Consider the following 22,525-nt stretch of genomic DNA (forward strand, 5'->3'; position numbering starts at 1 on the left):
CCAGTAGAGCTGTGGAAAAAGGTCTTGTGGACAGATGAGACCAAAATTCACTTGTATCAGAGTGATTGCAAGAGCGAAGTGTGGGCACCAAACGGAACTGCCCAAGATTATCATCTGACGAAGTGAAACAAATGCAAGAAAATGCAATTGCCTGCTGCTAGACAAAGAAACTGACTTGGTCATGAATCCAAGCAGGAGCATTTCAAAGCCCAAAAATGAAGGGAATCACCAGACAAACTGTGGAGATGAAAGTGGTGTAACTGGAAAGAGCAAGACAGAGGACACAGACCAGTGGACACGCAGTGAAATGAAGAGATCAACAACATGGCAGGAGGAATTTATTATCTGCAGTAAAAAGCAAAAACAGCACAGTCTTGTCTGATTCTCTCACCCAGCCAAGCTCATTAGTCAGAGCCGCATTAGGGCAAGGCAGTTTAATTACCTCATTATTAATGGCTGCATGGGCAGCTGGATTCCTACTTGGTAGACATGGTGTATTTTCATGCTTAGGTATGACATGGTGTGACATTTCATATGACATGAATTTCGCATTCGAGTGTGTGCATGCATGAACTGTATGTGTACTTGAGTGAAGGACTCAAGGGGGTGAATCAACAGTCCGGTGTAGAGATTTTTTTTATGGGTGTTAGGGAAGGTTGAAGGAGAAACAGAAGGAGAAATGGAGGGGGCAGGTTACCATTTCCCCTAATAAACAAGTCTAGAAATGATCCTGCGTTTATGGGCTAGCATTCCTCCCTTATCCCCCCGTTGTTTCTTTTCTCCGTCCGTGAGTGGGTGTGAACGTACCATGTTTCACAGCAGAAGCTCCAAACAATCACCATCCAAGGTCCCCCTGTAATTATTTTCCATCTTGCTTAGCACCACCGTGGCTATATGATATTTTTTATTCTGCGCAACAGGGATATAATATATGCAACACTGAGAGGAGAGTGGCGTGTGAGAGAACATCAACAACATATCAAATACAACTCGTGTCTGCCAGCCTTCCATTAGTGTAACTTGGAAAGTAAAAAAATAAAATGCAGTGTGGGATGTACCTCATCCCCCAGAGTATTTAACATACAAGTACAGTATTTGCTTTTTTTTATTTTTCACAGTTATGTTTCTTCTTTTCTTTTGTTTCAATGACTGCCCGACAGAAAATTCCAGCTAAGACCAGCTGGGATTCTAAACTGGGACAGTTTAAGCTGTGTTTTTGTCACTTCTAGCTGGTCATAGCTGGTCTGTGGAGGTGTAGTTAATGGGCAAGGAACGAAAGGTCACAGGTTCAATTCCTGGGTAGGGCACTGACGTTGTACCCTAGAGCAAGGTACTTAACCTGCATTGCTTCAGTATATATCCAGTTATATAAATGGATGTAATGTAAATGCTATGTAAAGGCTGAGTAAGCTGGTGGTCAAACTGGTTGACTGGCTGACTACAGGCTGGTCCGTCAGTGAACAGTTGGTTTGTCTCAAAACACAGCTTAAACCAACTTGCCTGGCTTTGGCTGACTCAATATGGAATTTTCAGCATGTTGATATCCTGGAATGTTCAAATTATTCCCACAACAGAACCATGTAAACACAATCATCCAAGAAAGTTAGTTGGCTCATTCAGTGATTTTTCTTGGAGGCAGCAGCTTTGCAATTGAAAGTGATTTATTTCACTGGCCGACTATCGCCTAACTCTAGCTGGCGGCATTCCTTTATATCCCCGTCCCCTGGTTTGGCAGACAGGGCAGGAGTGACAAGTCACAGCGTGTGCTAGTTCACCCGGGGTCTCCATCGCTCAAAATGTCATCAGATTTATTTATTTGCATGCATAATTGCTACCATTGCAACTTGTTCGGCTCTTCTGCCGGTGCATGAGAGAATGTGGGTATTAATGACAGTTTGTGTCAACGCGTGTGCGACGTGCGGATACATAAATTATTAAAACGCGCAGGATATACTGGCAACTGGAACAAATCAAACTATCAGTTTATCCTGAGCATGAGAGAATGTGGGTACGAATGTGTCTGTTTGTGTGTCTGCATAGTTATGGTTAAAATGCACAGCATAAACTGGCGACCGGAACAAATCATACTATGAAGTTTCCATTAGCCTCGTTCGCTAGATTCTTTTTAGTATGTAAATAGAGGGCGCCCTCTGGTGGCCGTTGCCCTCCGGCACCAAAGACTTAAAACGGCTCTTCTCTCATTCGCACTTTCCCCGCCAGTTCAGTCCATTTTTCCATCGCTCTTAACACAAAATAAAATGTGATATGCAGTGCAATACATGACAACACAGGGAGGCTTCTCTATTCACTGCATGACTCGGCAAACTACTTAACTGAATTAGCTGGCATTAGTAGGCTAATCTTATAATGCTACACTAATCAATTTAGCTACAGCATAATTGCTATTAAATTAAATGCATAATTGATATCAAAACAGTAATTTCAGTATAATTACAGAAGAAGAATATTCTAATATAATAGAATTAGAATAATTACTAACAATTATTATGATTTCTTCTCATGTTCCCAGTATTTCACAATAATTTATAAAACTGGATAAACCAAAAAGGTGTTAAACAATGGGTAATACATAATTTTTGTACAATTACTACAGCTGTAAGACCTCGTGCAGCTGATTTTGTGATGGACTGAGCACAATGAACTTCAAGAGTTCAGTGTTTCACATAATGAAAATGAGTGCTCATTACTGTAATGTTATTCTGCATCTTTAACTTAAATTCTGCATTCCTGTTCAACCTGAACTAATAATCTTCAATGTACCGTACTGCCTATGTCACAATCCACAGGTTCTGAAGTGGAATTAATGGATTTGTCCAAACAGGCCAATCAGATTAAGCTGGCAAAATAAGTCTGGACATATAAATGTGTGTGCCTGTAGGTCATTACTTTGATTTTATACACCTTCAGAGTTACTCTTTTACTCTTTTCAGACAATTTACAACAATTCTGAATATTATTGAATAGAACCATTAACAATCTGCCATACCAGGCTACGATCTGTGATTGAGGGCAAAATGTTCAACCAGTAGTTTAAGAAATATTTTCCAAATTAAATTAGGTGCAGGCGGCACGGTGGTGAAGTCGGTAGCACTGTCGGCTCACAGCAAGGAGGTTGTGGGTTCGAATCTCAGCTTGGGGCCTTTCTGTGAGGAGTTTGCATGTTCTCCCTGTGTCTGCGTGGGTTTCCATTGGGTACTCTGGTTTCCTCCCACAGTCCAAAGACATGCAGGTAGGCCGATTGAAGACCCTAAATTGCCCATAGGTAAGAGTGTGTGAGTGAATGGTGTGTGCGATAGATTGACGGCCTGTCCAGGGTGTATTCCTGCCCAATGCACACTGGGATAGGCTCCAGCACCCCCCGCGACCCTGCTCAAGATAAGTGGGTATAGATCATGGATGGATGGATGGAAATTAGGTGCAAAATTTGATTCAATAAAAATTTCACCAGATTGATGAAAAGCAGCTTTGACATCTTCAGTTCCACCAGAGATGGCGGTTAGTCCTATTTTTATCATTTCTCATGTTGTTCTGGCCAGGACAGATCAATACCTCCCTACTGGGAGTGCAGTCCCTTAATCAAACTGCATTAGAGAAGAATTATCCTGTATCTCCAATACAACACACACTACAGAGAAAAATTTCAACATTAGGAATGACATGTAGGGGCTGCATCCATAGGCACAGGTTTAACAGTGGCGTATCCCCGGTCCGTCACTCTGCAGAACAAATTGTTTTCTTCCTTTCATGTCATTTTGTGTGTCTCCCTCATCAGCTTTTCTCTTTCTATTTCTCACCTTCTGTCTTCCTTTGCTCATAACCAGTCCCTGTTTGTGATCGTTCTCTTCCTCTATTTCCACCTCTCTAGTTCCACTCTCTCCCTTCAACTCCCTTTCCTCTTCTCTTTCTTCCAGAATGGGAATTAGATTCAGATTGGGTCTGTAAATGTAAATGCTGAAAAACAGTTCAAGGCAGACTGGGAAGGATGTTGGCTCTGAATCCGGCTTTGAGTGGGAACAGGCCCAAGAGCGGAAAAGTAAATTAGGGCAGGGACTTGTCTGAGGATATGTCATTAAATTGAAATTAGATGTGGGGCTGGTTTGTGGGGCTGGTTTGATGCCAGCGCTGGGGAAAATCCATCTTACGCTAATTGTCTTGTGGTGGCTATGCGCTATGACTCAGCCTGCAGCTGCGATCGTGCCGTAGCGCAGAAGCAGTGCGATGTGAGCTCACAGCCTTCAACTTTCAACTTCATTGTCCGGAAGGAAATTTGGTTTCGAAGTGAGGACCGCAAAACCCAACGTCGGAAACGTCACATAAACAAATTCAATAAATAAAGATCAACAGACAAGCATGACCGAAAGGGGTCGCTCCTGTCCGATTCAACAGTGCTGTACTGAGAGCACCAAATGTCAACAGATGGCCTTTACCATGCTGGGGTCAACGTCGCGGTGTTCATTGTCACATGCTGCTTGTTGGGTCTGTTTTTGTCCCTGCTTATGTCTGACATGGCATTCCTGTTCCTCACACACCCCTCTGTGCTGTGAGTCACACAGCTACAGTCCCACGGGTCTGTAGAGCTCTTTGTCCAGAACTTTGTCCTGATTCTGATGAGCGTAAGGCCAGCTCAACCCCAGGTCGTTCTCTGTGAGATGGAGATGTGGGTGATTCTGATTGTGTACTGCCTTCCATCTGTCTCCACAGGTGACTGATTAGCAGTGTCTGGTGGTGCTAATGACTTTGGGTTTGTTTATTTTACAGGGACTGCACACAATAAATTTATTGCATAAGATGTAGTTAAATGCTCATTTACATCTGTTGACCCTGGCCAGTGGATAGTGTCAGGGCTTGGACCATCACAGTGCTTTTACCATCACAGAATCAGCAATTCATAAATTCATTTCAGAATCATAAATTAAGGGGTTACCACATTAAAAACAAGTGAAAATCCTAGACAATAAACAAGAGACAAATTATAAACACTAAGTCCATTTATGAGTTCATTTCAGAATCATTATAAATATGGTGATGGATCATAAGTAAGCACACACATGATTCCTTTCAGTGCTGGAACAAGTTGTAAAGTATAAAACATTCTGGTTCTTGGTCTGCATAGTACATTAGTGCTTTAATACTGACGTATATACACTTGCTGGTCTGGGAATGTTGCCAGGTCCATACAGTAGTTCATATAAATGAGGTGAATGCACATGTTCTCCTACATTTGCAAGTCGCTCTGGATAGGAACATCTGCTAAATGAACATAATCTCAATGTAACATAATGTAATGTAAATGTCATGTGAGGAGCACTGCAAATAATGGTGTATTGTTTTGCTAGAAAAAGAATCAAGAGAAACAGTCAGGATTGAGAGAGAGATCGAGAAAGAGAGACAGAGGGGCAAGAGAGAGGGAGGGGGAGAGGGAGGGAAGGAAGGAAGGAGGGTGATAGGGAGGAGAGGAGGGAGGGGTAAAGAGACACAGATTCAGACAAAGATTCATAAAACAGAGATTCAGAAGAGAAGAAAGTTGTGAGTAGTCTATTCTTCTTTTTTTGCAGAACAGATAGAAATAAAGAAATACGGAGATATATGCAGACAATCTGAAGCAGAGAACAGTAAAGGTATATGAGAGTCATTGTGAACTAAAATATGTGCATATGTGCATTTATACCGTTTTCACCAAGGAATGGTGTGGACAGGTTTTAAAACTATGCAAGCTTGTTCAACACTGAAATATTTTTTAGACAAAATATGTGAGGTAAAAGCATACTTTAACTGTAGCAAGAAAACTGCATTAAGAGGGAGGAACTGCAAGAGGGAGGAAGAGTCAAAGCATTGTGAGCATAGGAAATAAAATATATGAACAACTGTATGTATGAAACATGGGTAAGAACAATATGTACAATAGCTAAGTGACAGAGGAAGAGAGAGAAATAGAGAGAGGGAGAGAGAAAAGGAAAGAAAGAGAGGGGAGAGAGAGGGAGGGAGAGAGGGAAAGAGAATGGAGGGAGGGAGGAAAGGGGCATTAAGTGAGAACATGAAAAACACATTCTTTGGGGTGAACTCATGCCTTGGACACCAAACTAATACTGACACATTACACAGGCTGCTGCCAGACACAGAAAGAGGGAGAGGGAGAGGGAGGACGTCAGGGTGGCTGATACTTCATACAATAACTGACTTTTCTGCAGACTCTCATAACCTGAGATTGCGTTTTAAAACAATTATTAACTAGCGTGAGCACTAACTAGTGTACTAACTACCTAAGGACTGTATTTTTACGGTACATACATTTTAGCAGTGGGGAACAAGGAGAAAATGTGAGCCACAGTAGTCTATGCACAGTGCAGGTAACTGGGATTATTGTCCACGTACACTAAAAGTGAAGAGGGAGGAGAGGGATGACATGATTCTACTTTGGTTCATTTAGTTTTGTCCAGCATACGACATTGGCTGTGAAAGGCTGCAGGGATGGGCGGTTTTCGCAAAGCGGTGCTTTTCTGCAGTTTCCAAGGTAATATGTACAAACAAACAACAACACATGGAATCATTGTTTCCCCATTGAGTTGGGAGCACTCATTTTCACAAATGTGGAAAAAAAATACTTTTTTTTTCTCCTCACCAGTGCTTGTTGCTGTTGTCTGGGCTCAGCAAACTGGTAATTCAATTAACTTGAATGTTTATGAAAAAGTTCCAGTCATAGCATGCCATGACTATGAGTGGTAACTATTTGACGTGTTGCATTTCTCATGTATAAGAGGTGACCTTCATTCCAAATGACGAAAATGATGAGGGCGCAGGCACTCATCCCTCCTCAGGTAAAAAAAAAAAAAAGTATTTGTATATTTTTGTGTATAGGAAATATATTGTGCAATTGACTTTTGCTGATGTGAGTTATGATCTGACAAATACAGAAGTAGAACTTTACAAAAATGTTGCAAAATTGAAAGCAACTTGTGAAAATGAAGTGTAATTAAATGAGAGAAGAGGACGGTCCGTGGGTGATTCCTGCTTTGTGTGTGTTCAATTTATCCAAATGCAACTGTGTAACAGTGCCTATGTACATTGCGAACCACCTGTCATTCAGATTGTAGAGAAGAGACATATCCTTGCACCCGGATGTACTCTGTCCATCGCCCCATAAAGAGATGCATTCATTCTCTCTGTCTCTACAGGTAAGCAGGCACACTGTATCTTTTCCCTCTCAGTCTCAGAACAGATATTCTGAGGTGTAAAAAAAAGCAATGAGTGTGTATTGTAGAATGCTGGTCATGTATGCACTGAATCATTGGTATTGTAAGTATGCTGGTCATGAGGCATCCATGTGCATGACATCATTAGCCCTGTCCTCTCAGTTAACGTTCACTAATCTACAGCGCGCAAAGATAGCTGGTGTTAATGCACGGCAGCATTAACTAGCGTATATTCTTTTCCTCAGTATTCCTCGGGTCTACGTCATCAACAAGGAGATATGTGTCAGAACAGTCTGTCAGCATGAAGAGATACTCAAAGGTGAAAGATTCCCGCCTTGAAGCACATTAGGCCATCTTTTCACTGAACACAAGTCAGCAGTCAGCACACAGGTTGTGTGACCTTAATGAAATATTTAAAACACAGATGTGTGTGTGTCCGTGTGTGTGTGTGTGCACTTGTGTGTGTTTGAGCATGTGTGTGGAGTAATAATCTCTTCTTCTTGATCGTTCACTCTCAGCGGAACTTTGCAGAGAGAAATCCGGATGGCCCAAGCGACTTCAGAGATCAGCCAAAAAACGCTGTCTTCGTGCAAAAACCTGGAAAATCAACAACTGAAGCAATGAGGGTGGGGGGGGGGGGGGGTCTAGAGTAGGGAAAAATCATAGGAAGATGTAGATGTGTCACAAACAGATGCATTTAGGAAACAAAAGCATCACCTTTTTCCCAGGAAACCAGTTCTGAAATTTATCTGTTTCAAATTATCATTGTTACTGTGTATTTGTTAAACTCCTGTGAGTCATATGAGACAAACAGTGTTTACGTGTTGTACTGTTGATCCAAGGGACATGCTTCTAACTACTTTGCTGCACAAAGACATTTGGACATGTAATGTCTATATATTCATATTCATGTTTTAGATTCCAAATAGTCTCATGACTGTGTCTCTAGGGTTACAAATGATATATGATATATGATATATTAGAGCATGTTTTTATTCATACAGGAAACAAGATTACTCTGTATTTTAATTAGCTGAATGTTTTTTAACACTGACTATTATGAAGTCTGAAGTTGTTTTTTATGTTGTTTATTGACATCATTTTTTAATGTACTTTCTAATACTGCAAAATAACATTGTGTGCAGGTTGGGCTAAATATTCTCGGGGGGAAAAATAGGCCAAATTGCGCAGCATATTATAATGAGCTCACTGACAGAACGCTAGAGCTGACACTAGGAGGCAGTCTGGAGACATCAGAACGTAAATATGAGAAAGAAAGGATACTGAATGGCCTGATGGGCTCTTATTGGAAAACACCAGTCACTGAAATTGGACTGCGTTTGCACTTTTGTAACTTGTAATAATTAATATTAACAATTACATAAATTAAAGAAGCACCTCTTTTGAGACAGCTTGGTATCCGAGATCCCACTCTAGACAAAAAGTCCTATTGGCATATTCACATTCCACTTCACCTCTCCATAACAGGGTTCATGTGAACGTGCCTTCATCTGTCTTCCCAATGCTTTTCACTGCATTTATGATGACAAAGAAACATATAAAGCAAATCATAAACCTTTGCAATTTCAGTGAATCTTTCCTTTTTATTTTCAGTTTTTTCAAGTTTGTAGGGATACTGTGTTCCCTTTGTTTCGCAAGATCCATACAATATGCAGACAAAAACAACTTCAATATGCTCTTAGCAGCATTACATTTCTCAATACAGTACTTACAGTATGCATGAGCAACGACACGAGACAGAGTGGGGTGACAGAACGGGAGAGATTTCAACAGACTGACACAACAAATATGGGCAATTATCCATATTCTTTCATTCCAGTGCAGCTACTGTATAATCTCAAATCTCACGGGGATCCTATTTTGCCTTCGTAGTCAAAGCGCACTCTCTGACTTCTAACAAACTTCCTCAAAAGGATATATTCCCTTGGGACGCCTACGACACCGTACTGCATGATTTGATTTGCATGTATTCATGATTTGCACTGTCCTCTGGAGGGCGACACAGAGGGACGAAAGTGACAGAACATGTAAACAAACACACATTTGAAAATATATACATACACCATAAATACGCAACGTTAATGAGGCAAGGGGATTCTCTGAATGAGAACTCTGCATCGTGGACCTTCAATTCAAGCAATATGCTTAGTCTGAAAAGAAGGGAAAACAAAGTGCTTCACGTAATTTACACAAGAAGGTGCTCAATTACCTAATTCATGTTCATCAGTCAAGCTCAAACATGAATATATCCACTGTTGTGCATTAGATAGTGTTCTTATTATAGGGCAGATAAATTGGGAGAAAACTAGAGCTATTAAATGAATTGGCCCTGAAAATATACATCTATCTACCTTTATATGAAATTAAATTATAAACATACCATGTCACATTATTACTGCGATTATCTACTGCAACCATCATAATTATTTTGTAGCGTACATATTAACTTCATATTATGATATATATTTAGTGTGTGAATTAATATCTTAATCTTAATTATTTACATTTCACCATTCTCAGACTTGTTCACTCTAGAATGCATACGCTGCTGTCACAGAGGTTAATCTGGGTGGGGGCCCAAGTGCGGCATTGTCTATAATGGAGAATAGGTGATGGATAACTGGGGAACAAACAGAGACACTGTATTGTGGGGGGGGGGGGGGGGGGGTGGATTACAGGTGAAATGGACTCAAAACTGAACCCAGTCTGTGGAGGAAGACGATTCCTTCTGAGCTGTTGGAGGTAGTGAACTGCAGAAAAAGAGAAAACGAACATAAACACAACAAACAAACTGACATTAGGCCATTTATTACGACAGTATGTGTATTCCAAAAATGCACCAAAATGCAGTTTCTCTGAGAGTACTTAGCATAGAAATGTAGGGATCTAGCCTACACTCTACCATAACCTGAACAGAAGTACCTGCATAAAACAACAGACAGGTGACCTCATCTAGCCGTGCAGAGACCCCAGCACAATGTTTTTTGCACCTCCCTGTTTAAATCTAAGCAGCTGTGAGATGCAGTTCCTCACTGACCAGCAGATGGCAGTAGTAAAACATTGTGTGACCTGACAGAAGCAGCAACAGAAGTTTGGGTGTGGGCAAATCAAAGCAGGGATCCATCATGCCTTTCAAACCAAGTGAGAAAGGGAACTTCAAAGAGCACTTTTTGCAAACCAGGTAAAACACCTTCATCTATATGGCACATTTATGGGGGTCATGTTTTGTCCACCTTCTAGTGGTTGTGGATTTGCTCCTGAACCTGAACACATCAGGTTGAGGATGAATGCACAAAATTACGGCAGGAAAAAGAATACATTTCTGTGCTATGACAGTGATGACACACACAGTGCCCCATACAAACACGGTGCAAGGTCCATCTTGTGCTGTTCGGCCAACACGTGCCTTATCCAGAAAGAACTAAAAGACTGACAAAACTTGCTGTGAACTTACCAGAAAATCTTGTTTCTTCCCGCAGAAGCAGATTTGAAATTTTCTTTTTTATCTTGAATGCAGCTGACAAATACACTCGGCTAATTCAATTTCTTTGTCAGCATGATTACATTTCGGCTTCAAAATCTTTTGCGGTTAGAAAGTATGGAAAATGTGGAAAATCTTGAGCTGATTACTACACTTCAGAAAACTCTTCCAGTGCTTTTATTACTGCCTTTCGGTGGACTGCGAGGAACTCCAACAAACAGCTGTCTGTGCAGCATGTAATTATGAGGTCATCAGGCACTGCTTTCAGCCACCTCCATTCATTGCAGTTTAGCATAATCCGCCCTTCAACAATAATGCTCACCATAAGAACAAGCAACAACAGTAAACTGATAAGCTATCATCTGAAAGAAAATGCATGATGAATTCTGCAGATTGCTTGTGAATATACTGAGGTTTAGATTACATGGATATACTGCAAAAAATGCAAGTTTAGAGTGCATGTGAAGCCAGTAAGAGCAGTAAGCAAAGACCACAACATAGACTGAGCTAAAACAAGGAATTAAAACACAGCTACAGGAAGTAGGGTGGTAAAAAGAGCACTGTGTTACCTTGCAGGAGTAGAGAAGTCGCCCCAAAGATCAGTGCTTGGATGTGACTGCAGCACAGAATTGGAGTTATTACCATCGAGCTCTAATAAACACCCTGGAACGGGAAATGTAAAATGAAAGAATGAGTCAGCTCAGTCTGCTTAAGATCGCGCCAAAGAGTGGGCGGTTGTAAGAATAATTAATTGAATCATTTGTTACCGGTGTCTGCGCTTCCCACGAGAGATTCTTCGTTGTGATCAGAGATCCCTGAGAATGAAGGGGGCGGGGCTATCTTGCCCCCAGGTGGAGGGGGGAGGAGCCCAAAGCCACCTGCACCCTGGGGACGGGGCTTGTCCTTCCTCCTGGTTTGCTAAGTGAAAGAGATGGGCCATCACTAAACCACGCTGAGCAGTGTTTTTATTTATCAAGGCAAAAAAAGAAAGTTATTTTAAAACTTAAAATCAATCGTGGCTGCTTTACTCAGTATTACCAATGCACAGGACATTTGTCTTGAGAATGCGAGGACTGAAGGAGACAGTTTTACCCCAATATTAAGAGTGATAGTCTGTCCCTCTTTAAATCCCAGATCCAACTTTGGTGCTGAATCAGGAGCCTGAGACTGCTTCATGATTTCATCATCCTGTTTTACCCACCTGAGGGGAGAAAGAGTATGAACACCATTAAAGCAGAGCTTTCATACTGGGTCTACTCAAAAAGAACATTTGTAATTGTATGGAAAAGCTGATTGAACAGGACCAAATCTGAACCTCCTTTCAAATGTAACCAAAATACAATCTAAAGCTTCTGTAATTCTAATACAAATAATAAAAATTAACATTCACATACTAAAATGCACAGTCAAATGAACCCTATAATTAAGTGTTTCAGACAAAACCAAAAGGTTAAATTCTCTCATACCCACATATAAGATTTGTGTCCAGATAATAAACTAGGCACTATACACTATCACTGCGTTGATTAATAAATATGAAAAGGGACATACTTGAAATGGTCCTGCAGTGCGACGTTAAAGTCAAAAGAATCTCCTCTGTCCCCAAACCCAACGCCAATGAATGCACTGCGACCTGTGGGAAAGAACAGCTTGATTGTATCTGGGGAAGGGTGCGATCAAAACCCACCCATTTTATGTGGCTGAACATTACTTGCAATTTAAACATCATACACTCATCAGATCAGTTCTTGTTAACCTTGCCAGTGAGGTCAAAAGGTCAAATTAAACAAACAGTTTAAGTACTCACCAAATATTACTTTGAATGTCAGAATGAAAATAATCTACAGACCACAGTCAGATGGGCAATTAAGTTGCAGGATAAAATGATATATATTTTTAAAAACAAATCCTTTGTCCTAAATGCTGTGTACGCACCACTCTCATCCTGTATACGGAGGACGAAGTAACGGCTCGAGTCGCTTACAGTTTCCACCGAGATTCCAGGAAATTCCTCCACTGGTGCCTGAGCAAATAGCTCCCCTAAAGGTCAGGAAAGACAACAGTACGCTGCATGAAAACGAACTGAGCACCTCGACGGTTCTAACATATCACTCCTCGCTCACTGTATCTCTTTTGCCCTCACCAGATATTTTGTCTTCCAGTTTGATGTATGCCACTTTACCCCTTGCAGTTACCCTCATGCGACCTGTCCAATCCGGCGTGTCCAGCTTCCAATCTGCTGCCCTAAAAGAAAAATGAACCACACAATTGGTTTAACCCTTTAAAATGTAATTATGTGATTAGAATTTTCTTAACTGAACATTCTAATGCTGATGTAACAATCGCAACTAGTAACTGAAAGCAGCATAGTTCTAGAACACTGACATTCCAAATAATCTAGTCTCAATACGTTCTGAACAAGCTAACCGATGTTATAAAATGTAAACGATTAAAGGCCAAAATGTTGAGGTGGGGTTTTCATTCGAGCCTCACAGTTGTAGCTGGCGCTAAATAAGGTACCAAATGCGCATTTAATTTGTTGAGATGAGAGAAATGCCATTGAGCTATTCTTGAAATATTCTCGTATTAGTGTGAGGCACCTAACGTTACACTATGTCGTGCTCAACTACCAGCCGGCTATATAGTATATTAGATGCCCTAATCACATGCAAATCCATAAAATGTTAGGAATCGTTAGGCGTACTCGTTTAACTACATTGGGCTCAAATTAATCTAACAATTTGCAGTAGTTAGCAATAGCCAAGGTTAGCTAAGTAGCTAGAATAAATGCTGTACGTGGCTATTAATCTTAACGAACAGCTTGCTAGCTAGATAGAGCGTTAAGCGTGTCTAAATTAGTGTGCATATTTTCGTGACACGATGACATTTTCTATCGTCTTCACATCAAACAGCCTAGCTATAGTTGCCCAGCTAGCTAGACCTGCTGACACAGCACTCGCTTGCAATCACTGTTGATGAAACTATGCGTATTCTGCTCAATACTCTTTTTGACAGTGGCAATCATTCCGTGCCAGGTAACTGCGTTAGTTGTCTGCGTAAATGAACAGTCTTGGATTTGTTTATACTGGCAGCATAATTAAGAACTGGCAGAAGAGCCTAGCTAATGTTAGCTATGCTAAATGAACTGAAGATGCGCTCCCGTGTTCCCACTCTCCCACGACAGGTGCATGAAACCAAGGCAAGCTACACAGCGTTGACTAGACCTAAGTTCCACCAATTCACTGGGTACGTACCCAGGTCTGTCTACTACTGGCTCCTAACTGTATATCAACTTTCAAAAGATGCACCAGCGACATAAAAAGTTAGCTAGGCAGGCAACGCATGCCTCTTAGTGACCTCGCAAACTGTTGGGTCCGATAGCCCCTTCACAGAATCTGTATTTAGTACCCACACCACGGCAAACCGTGAATGAGCAGTGCTCTGTAAGGATATCGCACTTCTTTACCTGTACCCACGGTTCGATGCTCGCGGTGGGATTCGGTAAACGTTAACGTCAGGTTTCACACACAAGATCGACTCGTACTCAACCTCGGTCGCCATGTTGACTTAAATTCAATAGCGGTATGTGTCCAATTCACCGAACTGTGGTCCAATTGCTAGCTGTGCGTAACGTGATCTTGTAGTGGCGTAAGAGAGCAACGGCCCATATAATAATTACAATAATTGTCAAATAAGTTATCAACTGAGATTAATACGGAAAATGAGAGCTACTCTCACTTTGTAGACTCTTCGAAATGAGAAACTGACAAATACAGCACAAAAGTGGTAACTTCTAGTATCGATTGCTCTTTTTGACAGTATATTTAATGTACAGCGCTGTTTCTTCTAGAACAGTAAAACAGATGATGGTAAAAATGACAGAGCATGTAACCAGAGAAATGAGACAGAAACGACGAATTTTCCGTGTGAAGTCCACTGCTTTAATGGCAATCAATACAGTGGTACATTAAACGACATTAATGCTACACATGAGAGTAAATTCAAGTTTCAGGGATATTGCAGACTTTTGACAGCACCGTGTTACAGTTACAATCTTGAGATTCCCATTATTTCATGGAGATCATCAAAATGGAGAATGAGAGGAAGTTGATGATTCAGAATCCAAGGAGTGCAAATGCATCTCTTAAATCTTCAGTTTCACAGGGCTGAGTGAAAAGAGAGAGATTATGGCATTACACAGCCCATGGCTCATATGGGATTAAAGGACAGTCTGTGCCATGCTTAATTCGAAACGCACAGAAGCTTTATATCAGTGGTTGCAAACCCTGTTCCTGGAGATCTTCATTTCAGCCCTAATTTGGCATGCAAAATTCTACTAATCAGCAGCTCAGCTATATCTCTAGTTGTTGAATTAGGTGTGCTTTGTTGGGATTGGAGTGAAAACCTACAGGATGGTAGATCTCCAATAAGAGCGATTGGAACCACTGCTTTAAATATATAGTACATTGAGGGTTTGCTATTGTGACACCTCTAAATTTAGTGTCAGGACAATGTACACATTTGATAAACTAGTATTTTGAAAATTAACGACAGGAAGCTAGCTCATTATCACAGGAAGTATGTCAGGGATGAGTAATTTCAAATGTTGCTTGCTTGGCTCCCAATTCCTTTTCATTGTCTAGTATAATTACCTGCAGAATACGGTTGAGTTTTCTTGCTAGTCGGACCGAGTTTCGGTGCAGATCTTCCCAGGCTTTGAATCCTCTTTCTCTGCGGGCTACAAAGGTTTGCCAGCAGTAGAAATAATCTGACAGAGAAGAATGTTTCATTGTGAACAGATTGATACATATACAGAAAGAAAATTACTAACAAAAACGTACATTTCCTATATCTAGGTTTCAGGAAACACAAGATGTACAGCATGTACAGTGAGGTGGAATTAAGTTCAGTGTTGATGTGATCTTGGATTGGTGAGAAGAATGCTGCTTAACATTAATTATATCTGTGTGGTTGATTGGTGGTCCCCTGTTAGACCTCTGCCTGTACCATCCTTCTTCATCATTGCTCAACTAACAAACCAACTATTATTTCTGCCAGCTTCAGCTGGTGGTCCATTTATGCTCAATGTGTTGGGAACAGGACTGCAACCCTTAAATGTAATTTGATAAATCTATATTTGCAGGGGGAATCTGGACAGGGGAGTATGTCAGTCTTCACTCTGTAGTGACACCAGTCCACCCCTACCTTTGTAGCTCATGACAGAGAGCTGGACCCCTGCCCTCTTCAGGATCCTCAGCCCTTCCCTCTCGGCACTGTCCTCTGCATCGCAGAAGTACAGGCGAGAGACGAAGATGCGCAGTTTGAGGTTTGGGGTTTGGCTGAGGAACTGAGCCAGGCGACGCGAGCAGTCCAAGCAAGGGGACCAGGAGCAGAACCATGTCACAGAGTAGCAGAGCTGAACACCCCCGGGACCACAACCCCACAGGCCTGGGCACAGCGCCCCCAAGTGGCTTAGGAAAAGAAGCTGAGCGAGAGAAAATCCAGAGCAAGTACACGATTAATGGAGGAGAGATTACACATTGTAGTGCTTACTACAACAAAACATTACTTAGGGATTATGTTGAAACATGTCTAGAATGTAAAGCCTTGAAACATTGGGAATTTTCATTGACATGCATTATAAACACTGAAATATAAATTATAAACTACAGTAAAAACACAAAAGCGTAGCCAATGTATTCTTTGGTGAATTTTCTAATTCAGTTTGCATCATGTACAAATCTTGCATATGAGAAGGATTAAATAGTTGTTTATAGGAAATCTAAGTTGTTTTCAAGAGTCAGAATCACTGGAATAAGCACTAAGCATAAAGACCCCTGTCTTGAGCGGCGCTGAGAAGTTGATGTTCTGAAGTCCAGAGGTCTTAGCTATCCACTGAACTTACCCCCATCACTTTCACAGGGCAGTTGCACTTCAAACTGCTGTCTCTTTTCCTCAGAACTCACCTCAACATGCAAGCCAGCGCGATTGCGCAGGTGGCCGAAGTCAAAGGACAGCGAGTCCGGGCCGTCCCTCCTCTTCACCACAAAGCACAGGTAGGTCTCATGGCGACCTTTAGCCCAGCGCATGTTCTTATAGTGGTAAATGAACTTCTTCTGAGTCAAGAGAACACTGACAAACGTGGACAGTCAGGCAACAGTGGCACTGTTTTCTTGACGCGTGCATCTAATGCAGCTGTTATCTGCCCATTCAAAATATGGATAAACACAATCTTCACTGCTTAAACAGAAACTCTGGTATGTGATTTTTCTAGAAAAGTTGAGTGAATTTTTATACTTAACTATAATGCACATGTTTTGCTTGTTTGGGAAAATATATAATAATTTCTAAATCATTTAATGTGGATTAAAACAGTTAAAATAATTATACTAGTTTTCTGACTTTTAAAAAAATAATAATATGAGAGTCCTTAGACTTGTAATGGCAGTATTGCTTTGGTGAAAGTAATCGTATAAATAAGGCATGCATTTATCTCACTGCTATCGCATTGGTAAAGACCAGTGTTTCACACCAACCTTTTACTTGTCTCGCTTTCATTCACAGCTTTGAATGAAACTAGAGAAAGTTTTCTAGAGCATCCTGAATGGACCTAACAGTAGAGACTGCAACTAGACAAATGATACTATTTTGCATCACCTTGTGACCGAAAGCTTGCATCATTAAAACAAGAGAAAGGGAGAGACAGAAATGTAGTACTATAGTATCGGTTTTGCTCACCTGTCCAGTTTGGTAATCATTTCGAAAGATGAAGCTCTTTCTCTCTCGGAGAATCAGTCAAGCGTACATGTGAGCGGGTGATTGAGTGAGCGCATGAACTGTGGAGGGAGACAGTTAGCTAAGGCAATAGATAGATGGGGGCTTCTGGTTGGCAGACAGATTTTTAAAAACGGGAGGGGAGGCGTGATCAAATTCAATTGATGTGACTGCTGAAAAGGAACAGAACAAAGGATAACAGTGGACTGATTGATCTACAGACGTTATGCAAAGTTTTAGAACTGTATTTAAACGTGATACACTTATTGTACACTTATGTGCAGTATGTGCATAAACAAATGTACTGTCACATATTTGTTTGTATGTGAAGCGATTTGCAGACACAAATGACTATAACAACAAGTAATTCAATCAAACCTGTCTGTGAAAAGTATGTGATGACAAAATGAACTTTCGAGTGTGGTTTGCCACATTATTTGATGTGAATTGTAGCCTTTTAATTTTATGATAATTAAATGGCATGAATAGCATGTTTGAGACATGGAAAATTCCAAGCCTTGCATGCTGTGTTAAATACCCACTAATTTGATTCTCCCAGTGCAGAATTTCCCAGATTCCTTCAGTCCTGTCATCCATTAGGCCTTTTCCCAGACTGCCTTTTCCAATGGCTGTCCTCCGACACGCCTCTGCTCTGGCTCCATGGTGGGTGTGGGGGGGCCTCAATAGCTTTGACCCCTTAGCATGAGGAGATCCCAACAGCCTCGCCCAGTGATGGGATTTGGAACGTTTGGGCTCTGAGCCAAAGATGCGATCACCTTCTGTAAAATTTGTTCAGGCATTATTGTCCATTTTTTGAGAGGCTCTCGTCTGCTCCCAGTGAACTAACGCATTCCGTGGGTTTGGGAATTTATCGCTCCCAGTTTGCGTGTTTTTTTTTTTTTGGAGAGCGTCTACATGTGCCGCATATCCGACCTGCCACATCTGGAAATGGTTTCACAGCCCCTCCACATACCCGGCTCCGCTCTCCTCCGCTGCAGGCGGTCCTGAACCGGTTGCACTTCCAGCGGTTCTGAGTGCGCTTGCATGGGCTGGCCTGAACCTCACCAGCCTTTGTGTTATAATGATGGGAGTTGAGCGGAGCTGACCGATTCGCTTCACGGACAGGCGTGCTCGTGCCCAGCGACGCTGCGGCCCCCCTCTCGAATGTGCAAACAGACCGAGTGCTGCCGGCCACTGCAGTGCGCTCTGCCAGCGAGGGAAGGGAACGAGACAGGAAATGCCGAGTCATTTTTTCCGAAACCCACCCACCTACACACTCGCACACACACGTGCACACACACACACACACACACACACAAAACCACACGCTACAGACACACACAACCACAGTCACAAACACTTACTTTCCAGTGGCCTTTACTCACATCTGTTTCCTGTAAACACTAATAGCTGCAATTTGGTTTTGAGTTTTTACTAACAGGTGTTTCTGAAGTGGAGGTTTAGTCATGTAGTAAAGGGTAGGAGCCCTTTTGAACAGTCATTTGGTTTTGTATTATAAAACAGTTTTTTTAAAACTGACTTTGTAAAGGTCCTGTTGCACAAGTGTATTAGATTAGTCTTCATGGAGAGAAAAACTGTAAGAAAAATGACAAATCACAATTCCATACTAGCCTTTAATCTATGTAGTTTTTTTCAATACTGCAAAACAGTATGTGCTTCATTCCCACCATCCTTTTTTTTTGTTTTTGTTTTTACTGTACAGACATCCGGTGGTGCATATATGTTAGCAATTAGGCCTACTCTTCCTACCGCTTGAGGTTAACCGAGAATGCATCTGGGTTAGGCTAGTGAAGTGCACCACGGCGTGCCGCCCACACACTAACGGTCGAGGCACTAGCGTAACCTCACACCTGTGACACACACGTGTACCTCAATCAGTGATTAGTTTACGCAGAGGGAAAAAAAGCAACAGAAAAGGGGACATAAAAAACACAGGTAACTGAGAAAAGGACGAAGGAGAGATGGATCAGGAGGACGAAGAGACGGCAGCCGTGTTTTGCAGATTCATGACAGCACAGCCGCACACTTCCTCCAGCACAGGTGAGAGTGTTTAGAGGTGAGGTGCGGATGTAGAAAGTCAGACGAGAGTTCTGCAGACTCATGCTAACCACAGGCTTCCCTTGACACACGCTAACTGTTTTCACAGCTACAGTGCCTATGGCCTGGCCCGACAACATTCATAAATTCAGTGGCCTGTTTCTGTATTCTGCATTTATGATTACTTCATAATGTTAATTTGGATTCTTCGAGAATATGGATTTACTGAACATTCTGAGTAGGAATATCTATGAAAAAAATGTCCTAGTAAGAATATTACTGTGAAATACTGCTTTTTATTTTTTACTATAATACATGTCTAACATTGCATCTGCTAATACTTAGATATTAATACAGCACATAAAAAGATAAATATGTGTCATGTAAAAATGATAAACACTGGGGCCAGGTGTTCACTTGGATCACTTAAGACTCATGTTCTGAGTGTGCTTTTTTTTGGGGGGGGGGGGGGGGGGGGGGTTGAAAGAAGTTGAAAGAAGACATTTGTTTTTATAAAACTCATTTTCATATTCAAACAGCAATGTAACAGTAGAATCGTGATCACATGATCATGTACAATAATCCTTTGTGAGGAGGAAGAGTGCCCCCTTCAGTGCAGGCTATATTAGAGGAGGACAGGCTCACTGTAATAACTTGTGGCTCTACCAAAAGCACTGAATTTACAATTACAATCAGGATTCAAAGCAAAATAAATAAAACAAATAAATAACATAAATTATGATGAAGAGATAGTCAGTCACTCTGCGTAGTCCCTGCAATCCTTTTGCTTGTGCTATCTGCAATGAAATTCGTCTTATCACTAGAGATGTCTCAGTTAGTACAGGTGTTCTCAAATTTTCTGCATCTGCTGTAACCTGCTCTAGCATTTCTTTGTTCTGCTTTTCTTTCATTTTGCCCTTCGCTCCCTATTTTTTCCCCTGAACTGTCCTTCATTTTCACAATCACTCTTTCAATCATACTCTCTTCTTACAGATGCTTCGCATACACCTTAGTGACCTGGAAGCCTAACCACCCCCTTTCTTCTTCCTCTTCCTCCTGCTGCAGTTCATCTTCATCCTCTTCTCTCGTCATCATCTCTCCATGCCTTTTGTAGCACAGCTTTTGGAAAAATGCCTCCCCCATCTTCGAAGGGGCGGGCACATGCGCGTACACCCTCCTGGTCCCTATCTCTTTCTCCCTGCTCTCCAAACACTGCACCAGGAGGGTTCCTAACCCCTTCCTCCGGTACCAGCACTGTACGACCACCCTACAGATCCTGCCGTCACCCTCTCTCCTCCCTCCTTCTCTAAAAACGCAGCCCACAATCTCCCCATCCAGGTCTGCCAGCCACACCTCCCCCGCCTCTCTCTCCTCCCTCTCCCTGGCTTTCTCTTTCCGCCGACGCCTGCCCTTATCCTGAGCCTCCGGGTCCCTGGCCTTTTTCTCATCAGTACTGGCTGTGGACTTTCCCCCCGCCCCTTTAGCGTGAGGGTTTTCCAAGGTGCAGTCCCCTGTCCCATGGTGACTGGTTCCCATGTAATCCCAGTAGGGCTTCCTGGTCCCCAGTATTCCCACCGAACGAGGGATGGTGAGTTTGAGGTACATGATGACGACAAAGACAGGGAGGATCAGAGCCAAGATGAAGGAGTGCAGGAGAAAGCGCAGGGCGGAAGAAATGATGGCGAGGAGGAGAAGGGCCAGTGGACGAGTAAGGAGGTGCAGAATGAGGCGATTCTCCGAGCCTTGTGCTCCTTCCTGCATGAAAATGAAAGAACACACAGAAAACACTTTCATGGAAATCTTTACTTTCAAAAAAAATCAGCAGTGTCTTTTGAGCACGACTCATGAGTCACTTTATCATCGTGTTTACATCCTTCCAGTGTTAACTAATACGTGGGTGCCAGAATTTTGCTGAGCTCCATAACCCTGATGAGTCTATTACAAAACCACACCTTAATAAGTTCTTTCACAGCCTCGATGTCGTCCTCTTCCATCCGCCGGATAACAACCTCGCCCAGGTCCAACTTCATCTTTTTCTTGCAAGGGAATGCCAATATCTGCTCAAATTGGATAACAGAAAAACGTTTATCTGATTTCAGATAATTTTACTGTGAATGAAAAGGCCGCGTTTACAATTTATGGTAATGAACTATTGCGGATTCCGTTATGTATTCCAGTTTAGGTAAATATTTTGATGACGTGTCGTGATGGCCAGCTAATTGCAATGCATTTTAAATAACTCTTGATAAATTATGCTGACTTCAGATACAAATTAACCGAGCGGATAGCCGCACTGGCAGATTGGGGGGATTAGCTAAAAGGTCCGCCATAATAACCGAATCATGCGTAATTTATGCTGAGATTTGCGGATCAACCAGAGACTGGATCAACCAGTACCCGTCATAAAGCAACTGTAGTAATAGCTAAAAACCCTATCTCGCTTACGTTAGTGGTATGGAAATGGCGAAGAAAGACCAGGGACGCGAGTGGAAACTACAGCTAGCATCCGAGCTCGCGACCTATACATTTCAAAACCTTATAAGGCATCTTGCTAGCTAACGTCAATAGTATGACTGTTGAGTCTAAGCATGTGGGTATCTACCCAGCTATCACGAAAGGAAATAAAGATTTCTACGTATATACCTCCCCGGTCCAAACCCCATACCTTAGACCAGGAGTCTAGTCAGTATCGGGATCCAAAGATAGCAAGCCTAAGCGTTATAAATTATAACAACGGTCGCTATGTGAGATTTCTCCTGCTCGATTGAATGACTTAAGAAAACTCCGGCGTAAAGGGCCGACACACTAGAACGAAGGTTAATTACTGACGTACCTGATTTTGTGAATATGTCTTGCACGCCAGTTACGTGGTGTAATACCCATTACCTAATACAGTTCATCAGCACACATACGCTAGCGTAGTACGTGAATTACGCTGTACGTACCGTGGAGCGTCTGGCTGTCACCAACGCTCTATGGT

General features: G+C 41.9%; 4 protein-coding genes across 9 annotated transcripts; 1 reads left to right on the top strand and 3 right to left on the bottom strand.

Moving 5' to 3' along the window:
• Positions 1-5,484: 5,484 nt before the first annotated feature.
• mfap5 (microfibril associated protein 5) lies at positions 5,485-8,791 on the top strand. Of its 2 annotated transcripts, none has more exons than XM_035395492.1 (7): positions 5,485-5,547; positions 6,449-6,532; positions 6,644-6,676; positions 6,777-6,836; positions 7,106-7,193; positions 7,457-7,530; positions 7,730-8,791. In XM_035395492.1, exons 2-7 carry the CDS (start codon positions 6,490-6,492, stop codon positions 7,825-7,827), a joined length of 396 nt encoding a protein of 131 aa, XP_035251383.1. In that variant the 5' UTR covers positions 5,485-5,547; positions 6,449-6,489; the 3' UTR covers positions 7,828-8,791. The 2 variants fall into 2 exon arrangements, with proteins under 2 accessions (XP_035251383.1, XP_035251392.1); XM_035395501.1 differs by having other exon boundaries at positions 5,508-5,639.
• On the bottom strand, positions 8,789-14,499 carry LOC118215056 (adaptin ear-binding coat-associated protein 1-like). The gene is made up of 8 exons (XM_035395466.1): positions 14,180-14,499; positions 12,857-12,957; positions 12,649-12,753; positions 12,265-12,346; positions 11,806-11,914; positions 11,481-11,631; positions 11,283-11,376; positions 8,789-9,982 (listed from the first exon to the last, which is right to left on the bottom strand). The coding sequence occupies exons 1-8, from the start codon at positions 14,272-14,274 to the stop codon at positions 9,922-9,924; spliced, it is 798 nt and encodes a 265-aa protein (XP_035251357.1). The 5' UTR covers positions 14,275-14,499; the 3' UTR covers positions 8,789-9,921.
• A 132-nt stretch (positions 14,500-14,631) lies between these two features.
• Positions 14,632-17,537, bottom strand: aicda (activation-induced cytidine deaminase). Its single transcript, XM_035395479.1, has 5 exons — positions 17,452-17,537; positions 16,680-16,845; positions 15,919-16,198; positions 15,366-15,481; positions 14,632-14,879 (listed from the first exon to the last, which is right to left on the bottom strand). Exons 1-5 carry the CDS (start codon positions 17,469-17,471, stop codon positions 14,829-14,831), a joined length of 633 nt encoding a protein of 210 aa, XP_035251370.1. The 5' UTR covers positions 17,472-17,537; the 3' UTR covers positions 14,632-14,828.
• A 2,471-nt stretch (positions 17,538-20,008) lies between these two features.
• nat14 (N-acetyltransferase 14 (GCN5-related, putative)) lies at positions 20,009-22,503 on the bottom strand. Of its 5 annotated transcripts, none has more exons than XM_035436056.1 (3): positions 22,379-22,503; positions 21,498-21,602; positions 20,009-21,300 (listed from the first exon to the last, which is right to left on the bottom strand). In XM_035436056.1, the coding sequence occupies exons 2-3, from the start codon at positions 21,573-21,575 to the stop codon at positions 20,533-20,535; spliced, it is 846 nt and encodes a 281-aa protein (XP_035291947.1). In that variant the 5' UTR covers positions 21,576-21,602; positions 22,379-22,503; the 3' UTR covers positions 20,009-20,532. The 5 variants fall into 5 exon arrangements, with proteins under 5 accessions (XP_035291947.1, XP_035291937.1, XP_035291957.1 ...); XM_035436046.1 differs by lacking the exon at positions 22,379-22,503 and adding an exon at positions 22,211-22,365; XM_035436066.1 differs by lacking the exon at positions 22,379-22,503 and adding an exon at positions 22,211-22,352 and having other exon boundaries at positions 21,498-21,611.
• Positions 22,504-22,525: the final 22 nt, after the last annotated feature.

Source organism: Anguilla anguilla, chromosome 1 (assembly GCF_013347855.1).
Source record: "Anguilla anguilla isolate fAngAng1 chromosome 1, fAngAng1.pri, whole genome shotgun sequence".
In the NCBI taxonomy this organism is placed as follows: Eukaryota; Metazoa; Chordata; class Actinopteri; order Anguilliformes; family Anguillidae; genus Anguilla; species Anguilla anguilla.